The sequence below is a fragment of the Lathyrus oleraceus genome, chromosome 3 (genome assembly GCF_024323335.1).
Source record: "Lathyrus oleraceus cultivar Zhongwan6 chromosome 3, CAAS_Psat_ZW6_1.0, whole genome shotgun sequence".
Lineage (NCBI taxonomy): Eukaryota > Viridiplantae > Streptophyta > Magnoliopsida > Fabales > Fabaceae > Lathyrus > Lathyrus oleraceus.
In genome coordinates, this window is record NC_066581.1 from 141,572,188 (window position 1) to 141,581,868 (window position 9,681).

At 34.3% G+C, this 9,681-nt stretch overlaps 1 protein-coding gene across 2 annotated transcripts; it reads left to right on the top strand.

The window, feature by feature from the left end:
• The first annotated feature begins 263 nt into the window (after positions 1-263).
• Positions 264-4,012, top strand: LOC127125845 (interactor of constitutive active ROPs 2, chloroplastic). Of its 2 annotated transcripts, none has more exons than XM_051054684.1 (4): positions 264-484; positions 990-1,036; positions 1,544-1,727; positions 2,165-4,012. In XM_051054684.1, exons 2-4 carry the CDS (start codon positions 1,017-1,019, stop codon positions 3,776-3,778), a joined length of 1,818 nt encoding a protein of 605 aa, XP_050910641.1. In that variant the 5' UTR covers positions 264-484; positions 990-1,016; the 3' UTR covers positions 3,779-4,012. The 2 variants fall into 2 exon arrangements, with proteins under 2 accessions (XP_050910641.1, XP_050910642.1); XM_051054685.1 differs by having other exon boundaries at positions 277-484; positions 977-1,036.
• Positions 4,013-9,681: the final 5,669 nt, after the last annotated feature.

The following is a 9,681-nucleotide window of genomic DNA, read 5'->3' on the forward strand; positions in this document are numbered from 1 at the left end:
TTATACAATACTTTTCAAAATAAATTATATATATATTTTTTGTAAATTGAAATTGAGGGAGTACTTTGTTAAGATGAAATCACTACTCTCACTATTCATTATTCATGACACTTTGTGCAATATATAGCCTTTACTAATTAATCTTATTTTTGTTTGTTAAAAGAAAAACAAAAGCCTAATAAAAAGCTAGTTATCCGAATCTATGATTTGAGAGACAAGCTTAAAGTTTCAAGTCTCCCTCGCAAATCACAATAAAACAAAATTTCTGTACTTGTTGTCTCCATAAAAACTGGCGCGTGAAGAAGCGCGTGCAGAAAACAAAGAGCGTGTAGTTTACGATAACTGTTTTCCAAACTATTTTTTCCTCTACTCCCTACTCTGACACAGTGAGAGAGTAACTCGAAAACCGAGCGAGCAAGAAGAAGAAGAACCTCTCTAGGGTTTCACTCTCTTCCCATTTTCCATTTCCACTTCAACATTTTCGGTAACTCCACTCTCTCACGTGTTTAGTTTTATGCAAACAAATTTTGATTTTGATTTTTCTTGCATCATTGAAGCTTATGTAGTTCGTACGTGGTTATTTATTGCTATGGTTGGTTAGTTAGTTCGTTAATGCTGTTTTTTGTTTTTATTTCTCACAGTAGCTAGCATTTAATGGTGTTTGACCAGAATCTCTGCATTTTTTTCTTCCGTTAAGTTTTTTTGTTTTCCAAGTACTACTACTTGTAGATCTAGAATTTTCTGAGTTCAAAATGAAACTTGAAGGAAAATGGAAAAGGAAGTTGGTGGTAGTGGAGTTTGTTTACAAGGAGTTTCTTTGAAGGGATTGTTATATACATTTTTGTTTGTTGCCGTTTTTTTTGGTTGAGTCTTGATTTGTTGGAATCATTAGCTACTAACAATTGCTTTTTCTAGTACTATATAAAGACTTAATCAAGTTCCTTTTTTGTTTATTTTATTTCTTACTTAATCTTAGATTCTTGTTGCAGGAATAGAAGGAGATATTAATTTAAGTTATGCAGACACCAAAAGCAAGGTAAGATTGCAGTATTTTGATTTTAACAGTTTTTCTGCATACCGATTATATTTTTGCGCCGTGTTATGACTAAGGATGAATGAGTATCAATTTTTGTATGAGATTGTATATGAAACTTTAAAGCTATGTAGGTGAATTTATTTGATTAGTAATGCGTTCTGTATGTTTGTTAAAACAAGCTTGCGAAGGGGTTATTTATGTTGTTCGGTGTAGATTTGATTTCTTTAAATGAAGTTTTCACTCTATATTTCATTCCAAGATCAAGTAAGTTTGTGTGGTCCCGTGTTTTTGTTTCATTTACTTGAAGTTTGAAAATGTGAGGATATTTAGCCTGTATCGTGTATATGAATGGCGGTGATTGAAAATAGTGTTGCATAGCTTCTTCCATTTGATTGATTATTATCCTCACTGGACCACTTATGTGTGCTATCTGAAGATGACTATGATTCACATTTTTTTTTATGCATTTGTTTTGTTTATCCATGCTAATTTGTTTATGGATGACAGAGTTAGTGCTTCAGAAATGTCACAAAGGAAATCTCCTGCAACCCCTCGAACTGCTCGCCAGTTGAAGACACCAAACTCTGGTTCTAACTCAGCTTCCTCTTCTCCAAACCCCATAAGAAAGACGCCAAAAGACATGAGTCCGAAAGTAAATGAGCGCAGGTTATCACACAGTCCAATATCTGAGGTACTTCGAATTAGCTCACTGCTAGATCTGAATCAGCTGCTTTAATTCAATTTGACTTAAGGAGCTACTGTTGCTAATTACAATCTCCTTGATGATAGATACTACTCCCTCTGTTTTTCTTTGTCGTTTTAAAATTATTTACACATACAAATCAATAGTTATTGTTACTTTTGATGAAATTTTTTGTCTCTCTCTGCACTAAATAGTCAAGGTACCATTTACATAAAGAAAATAATTAATGTTGCATTGAACTTCAATAGACATATGTACGAGGAACAGAAATTTTCTACATAAGAGAAGTAATTGTTTGATGCAATCTTTTCAAGTTCTTCATCTACTATCTTTATCTATATGCATACACAAAATCCACAATCTTTATAATATTCATAGTTTTGTTTAATTATTCTCTCTGTAATGTGTTTTTTATCTGGCTTTAGAAGAAGCGACCTAGCAAGGTTCAGGAATTGGAATCTCAGATTGCGAAGCTTCAAGAAGATCTGAAGAGTGCTAAGGATCAACTTAGCACATCGGAGTCATGGAAAAGAAAAGCTGAAGAGGAGATTGAAGAAGCAAAGAAGCAGATACTATCTTTGTCAAAGGAGCTGGAGGAATCCCATCAACAGTTTTCGGAACTTTCTGCTTCCGATGAAGCACGGCTTCAAGAACTGAGTAAAATATCTCAGGATCGAGATCGAGCGTGGCAGTCTGAACTTGAGGCTGTCCAGAAGCAGCACTCAATGGATTCATCTGCCCTGGCGTCTGCCATTAATGAAATACAGAAATTGAAAAGTCAACTAGAAAGGGCATGCGAGTCTGAATCTACTCAAAATAACAATGCTGAGTCGGATCATGCTGAGATTCAGGACTTGAGGATGGATCTTAGTGAAGCTATCTCTATTATGGAAAAACTAAAAAATGAGGCAAGTGATTGCAAAGATTCCGAATCTCGAGCCTTAGAAGTAATTGGCAAAATGCAAATGCAATTGGAAACAGTAAATAAGACGGTGGAAACACTTCAATCGGATGGTGTAAAAGCAGCAGAAGCTTACAGGTCCCTGACTTTGGAGTTGGAGCAATCAAGATCCCAAGCAAAATCCTTGGAGGAACTTGTGAGGAAACTTGAGACTGATTCAACCAATGAAAAGGGACTTTATCATGAAAATGAGATAAACGAGCTGAAAGGCGAGCTTATCTCTGCTAAATCTGAAGTAGGGCAATTGAAGTCTGCATTGGAAGTTGCGGAGATAAGATACCAAGAGGAGTATATCCAGAGCACATTGCAGATTAGAAGCGCTTACGAACAACTTGAACGTACAAAATCAGAATCCGGTCAGAGAGAGGTGGAATTATACGAGGAATTAAGGAAAACTAGAGCTTATATTGAGGAGCTAAACACAAGTTTGAAGGAAAAGGAATCTCAATTGTTGATTATGTCAGCAGAGAACAAGGGACTTGATGGAAACAAATTGGCTGATAGGGAATTTAAACTTGCAGAAGAGCTCAAAAAATTGGATACTGATATTGTGGAGTGGAAGGATAAATTATTAGATAGAGAGACCGAGTTGAAAAACATAACTGAAGAAAACAGTATGCTTAAGATGGAGATAAAGGAGTTGGAGAAGAATAAAGTCACCGATGAGGCTGTTGCATCTGTTGAGACAGCAAGGGCTGCGGAGCAAGAGGCTTTGACGAAACTTAGCTATGTAATGGAAGAAGCGGATAAAAGTAACAGAAGAGTGGCCCGTGTAACCGAACAGTTAGATGCTTCTCAGGCTGCAAATTCGGAGTTAGAAGCTGAATTAAGGAGATTGAAAGTTCAGTCTGATCAGTGGAGAAAGGCTGCTGAAGCAGCCGCATCCATACTTTCTACCACCGGAAACAATGGCAAACGTGTAGGTAAAAACGGCTCACTTGACAGTAGCTTCAATTCAATTTCTAGCAAGACAATGAATTCACCTTATTTAGAAGACACAGATGATGAGTCCCCAAAAAAGAAAAATACAAACATGCTGAAGAAGATTGGAGTGTTATGGAGGAAGAATCATCATTAAGCTGTTAACCTGTATGCTGTTTCCTTGTGCTCTTTATTCTTATTGGATATTGTTATTTTTTGCTAGGGATTATTAGTTGGTACCAACTTTGAGTTATGACCATTTAGCTCCTCCTGACAATGAAATGGAGCAATGTATTAATGCTAATGATGTTGTCAATCTGTTCAAGTATTATAGGACTTACTGTATTTGTTTTAACCAGGAAGTTCTATGTTTTGATGTCAAGATTATTGATGGACGCGTGTTTTGAAATTCTATCAAAGATCAATGCCAGTATTATTTCAATTAAAATCTCAGTCCTATAATAGTTGTTTGAGTTTGCAATTTGCAACCTTTTAAAAGACAATGCAGTGCAAACAACGCTTAATTGGATATTAAAATTGAACATGCAATAGAAATTTCTTCCTTGACCAAAAACAACACTGCTGATCATAGTTAATGCAATGTAGACTTGATCACTAAAACTTAATGCAATGAAAGAGCCAAAAAAACACAAGCACAGTTGATCTAGTTAGTTCACAAGTGCAATCTGAAGAGAATTTGATGAATTTTGATGGTTCATCCAATTGCTTTGAAATTGATTGCATAGCCTCGATTGCAAGCCATAATCAATCGTGACTAGCAGAGAGATATTGAATTATAGAAAAAAATTCATTTCAAAACACACTAAAAATAAACTAGAAAATAAAATTTGCATATCAAATCCGCAAACCAAAACTCAAAAGTTGTACTACTCTATCCCAAATTATAAAATGTTTTGCACGAATTAAAAAATAAATAATTTTATAAAGAAAATAATTTATGTATGAGTTTACAATATTGTCCTTAATTTATTACACATAAAAGAGAAATTTAAAGAGTAGAGGAAAAAATAATAATAAATGATAGAAGATATATTGGATCGTGTTTGTGAAATGTTTTATTTGTTCTCTCCCTCAATTTTGCATATCAAATCGGCCAACCAAAACTCAAAAGTTGCACTACTCTATCTCAAATTATAAGACTTTCACATTAATTAAGAAATAAATAATTTTATGGAGAAAAGAATTTATGTATGAGTTTATAATATTGTCCTTAATTTATCACATGATACATAGAAGAGAAAATTAAAAAGTTGGAAGAAAAAATAATAATAAATGATAGAGGGTATATTGGAACGTGTTTGTGAAAGGTTTATTTTTTCTCTCCCTCGATTTTTTGATCGGTGCTTTTCAAATCTTGAACATGTTTGTGAGTAAGACAAGTTTGCTATACTGGATTATGTTTTGTTTTGATTTGTTGTAATGGTTAGTGATAAAGATGTTTCTCTTTAATATATTAGTGTCCAATTTCATGGAAAAATGTACTCTTATTGGAGTTATGTAATGAAAGAAAATTTAAAAGAAAAAAAGACGTGGAATTATGTTGATGAAACTTCTGTTAAACCTACGGATAAAAAAATGAAGCAAAATATGCGAAAGAGTTAGATACATGGGATGTTAGTAATTCAAAGATGCTTACTTGGATCAATAATTATTCGTCTCATTCAATATATATGCAACTAACAAAATATGATACTGTTAGGGAGGTTTGAGATCATTTGAGAAGTTTGTATAATCAGTCTAATTTTGTAAAATGTTATTAGCTAAAATGTGATATTAGAGCTCTTCAACAAAATGATATGAGCATTCAGGAATTTTATTCGGCTATGACTAATTTGTGTGATCAGTTAACTCTTATGGAATCAACTGAATTAAAAATTGTCAAAGTATACATTAATCAAAGAGAAGAACAATGTTAATTCAATTTTGGATGACTCTTCACGATGATTTCAAGGTTCTGTGTGGGGTATTTTACATCGTACCCATCCTCTCAATATTGAATCAATTGTTAATAAATTGTTGGCATAAGAAATTAGACTCAAATCACACTCTCATTCGCATTCGAAAAAAGGAATTCTTACACCGCATCCACTTGCCTTTGTTGCACCTTTTAACAAAGGAAAATCCCAAGGGAGGTTTGGTGTTGGTACTGATGAATGTGTTTTTTTGAAAGGAATAGAGACATCAGAAATCACTATGTCCAAATTTGTTGAAGGTAAGAAGAATTTTTTTTAGGGCTTCGTCGTCTAATGTTGTTGATGATACTCTTTCAAATATTACCCCTCTATCTGTTGGTTCTGGTATTGGTCTTGCATGCTCATCTGAGACAAATTCACAAGTATCTAATATTGCTGAGTGGTTTCAAAAGTTTCTTGCAATGCAACCACATGTTTTGTCCGCCTCCTATGTTAAAGGTTTGACCCCCTATAACTTGTCAGATATATCTTCTTCCATGTGGATTTTTTTATAATGGTGTATCACATCGTATGTCATATGATCATAAGTTATTTGTGTCTTTAAATGCTTCATCATCCATGTTAGTGTTGACAACTAATGACACTCATATTTCACTAGCAAACATTGGTTATGTCTCCATAACTAATTTGTCTTTATTTGATATTTATTATATTCCTAAACTTACTTTGAGTCTTGCTTCTGTTAGTCAATTCTGTGATTTTGGATATTCAGTTGTGTTTTCTTCCACTTCTTGTAAAGTGCAGGATCCATAATCTGGGAGAAAGATTGTGACATGGTGTAGACAGAGGGAACTTTGTGTTTTAGATGAGTTGAGAGTTCCAAATAGTGCAACCTCAATGTTCGACTACTGACTTATCATCTTTTCGTTTATATTCTTCTTCTAGTAGTTTTTATTTATGACATTCTCACCTTGGACATGTTTCTGCCTCTAGATTAAAGTAATTGACTTCTACTAAAGCTTTAGAAAAGTTGCAAACTATTGATGTTTATGATTGTTGTGGTTGCAAACATACTAAATTTTCCACTTGACCCTTTAATAAAAGTATTTATGTTTCTAATGCACCTTTTGATTTAGTTCGTTATGATGTGGGGGGTCCATTATCGGTTCTTACCAAAGGTGAATCTCTATATTATGTCTCTTTTATTGATGATTATAGTTGTTATTTTTGGGTTTATCTTATGAAAAAGCGTTCGAAATTTTATGACATTTGTCATATGATTAGTTCAATGGTTAAAAGTTAACATAATGTTATTATAAAGTGTTTTTGTTGTGATCTAGGTGGTGAGTATACTTGTAACAAATTCTTTGAGTTGCTTTCTCACGATGGTACTATTCACCAGACTTTATGTATAAATACTCCTCAACAAAATGGCGTTGCTGAAAGAAAACATTGTCATATTGTTGAAACAACTCGTTCTCTTTTGTTATTTGCTTCAGTTCTAAATGAGTTTTGAGGTGAAGCAATTCCTATAGTTGTCCATGTTATTAATATAATTCAGTCATTTGTCACTTTAGGTTTGTCTCTCTTTGAAATTGTGTATGGTTATGCTCCTGATTATTCCTATTTATAAGTCTTTGGTTATACTTGTTTTGTTCTTCTTCCACAAGTATGTGTTTTTATTGGTTATGGTGATGGTCAAAAGGGTTATCGTTGTTATAGTCCTATTAATAAATAATTGTATGTTTTTGTTATGTTGTGTTTCTTAAACATATAACATTTTACTCTCCTTCTTGTGATTCTCACACTTTTACTAGGTCTGAGCTTACTCATATTGATCCTTTTACCTTTGACTATAATATGGACTAGTGATTGCAATATTGAGAATCGCAGGGTTGATACTATTGCTACTCCAGATACAAATTTTTCCTTTGTCCCCACGACTTTCCAACAACCACTTATGATTGTTGATCCTACTCCATTTACACCTTTTCCTCCTTGTTATCCTTCTCATGATCGTAAGTATACTCAATTGCTTGATTTTGCTTATTCAGTTTATTCCTCTTTTTTTTGCTTATTTTATAACCTCCATTCATAATTTGTCTGAGCCCTATTCCTTTAAAGAAACTATTCTTGATCTTTTTTGGTAGCAGACTATGGCATAGGAACTTACTACTTTGCATAAAATAGATACTTAGGACTTAGTACCTCTTGTTAGTGTAAGCCCTAGAGGCCAATACTTTTGGTACTTGTATCGAATTATTTATTAATAATAAAAGGCTTTTTCTTTATTATGTTTGTCTAATAAAGTCCCTAGAATAGATAGTCCGTTTAATGTATCAAGTGTGACTTAATCATGAGATCACATTAAACATAAGGACACTATTCTTAAAGTATCCATAGTCGAGCTTTATTGTGAAGTGGGATAACATTAAAGCATTAAGACTATTATGTATATAGACTGATGATCACATCTCATGGATTATGGATAAGGAGTTATCAAGTCTTAAACATAGGTATGAATATTAAGAGTAATATTTATACTGGATTGACCCGCTATGAGAACACTATATAGAATGTTATGCAAAGTGTCATAAGTTATTCTCATGGTGATAATGGTGTATACCACCCTTCGACCTGAAACCACTATGGACCCTAGATGTAGAGTCGAGTGCCTTATTGTTGATCAAACATTGTCCGTAACTGGATGACCATAAAGACAGTTGATGGATACTCCACGAAGCATGCTAAGGGACATGAGTGACCTAGATGGAATTTGCCCATCCTGCGTAACAGGATAAATGCCTATGGGTCCAATATTGAACTGGACAAGGATGACACGGTCTATGCCTTGTGTTCAATATAGACATAAGGGAAAAAGGGTAATTGTACACATAAGTATTATCACAGAAGAATTTGTCAGATCACATGACATTTTCGTGTCTTGGGTAGCAGTGATGTGTTGCTAGATACCGCTCACTGTTTATTATGTTAAATACGTGATTTAATATAATTGCCAATGCCGCGAAAACCTACAGGGTCACACACAAAAGGACGGATTGATGAGAGATAGAGTAACTAAGGAATACCGTAATGTACGGTGCACTTAAGTGAATTGTAGAACATCGTAAGGTACAATGTACTTAAGTAGAATACGAAATATGGTAAGGTACCACGCGCTTAAGTGATTTTGGCATATTATAAGATATGGGCCACATACACTTGAGTGAGATTTTTTTAGCTTGCCGCCCACACAAGTGGTTCTATAAATAGAACCCTTGTGTAGAAGCATTTATGCAGTTGCAATTTCGTTTCTCTCTCTCTCTCTCTCTCTCTCTCTCTCTCTCTCTCTCTTTCTCACTCACTCACTCAAAGCCTTCATTCGTAGCAGCTAGCACTGAGATTGAAGGAATCCGTTCGTGTGGACTGAGTAGAGGCGTTGTCATCGTCCAACGTTCGTGATCGCTCCATAGATCTGCATCAAAGGTTACAATCGCCATAAGAGGTAACGATTCTATCATTGATCATGCCCATTCGTAAGGATCACTAAAGGAGAAATTTTAAATTCCGCTGCGTTATGGATCGCTCTTCTCCTTAACCTCTTCCACCAAGAAAATATGCTACTAAGTCTCGTTAGGTATACAAGATAAAAACCAAGTTTGATGAGTCATTTGAGCGACACAAAGCTTGTCTTGTTGCTAAAGGATTCTCTCAACAATATGATATGGATTATGAGGAAACATTTGCTCTCGTAGTCAAGATGACTATTATTCGTACTCTTATTGTTGTTGCATTTGTTCATCAATGAAATATTTCCTAAATGGATGTTAAAAATGCATTTCTAAACAATGATCTTTAGGAGGAAATTTATATGGTACCTCCATCAGGTATTTATCCTATTCTAGGAGAAGTGTGCAAGTTGAAGAAAGTCTTATATGGTCTGAAACAAACTCCATGAGCTTTGTTTGAGAAGCTTCCAGTGTGATTACATCTTTTGACTTCCGCTCTAGTGATCATGATTCAAATTTATTTCTCGGGACAATTTTCATGGTCGTATTCTACTATCTCTATATGTTGATGATATTATTATTACAAGTGATGATGTTGATGGTATTGATGAGTTGAA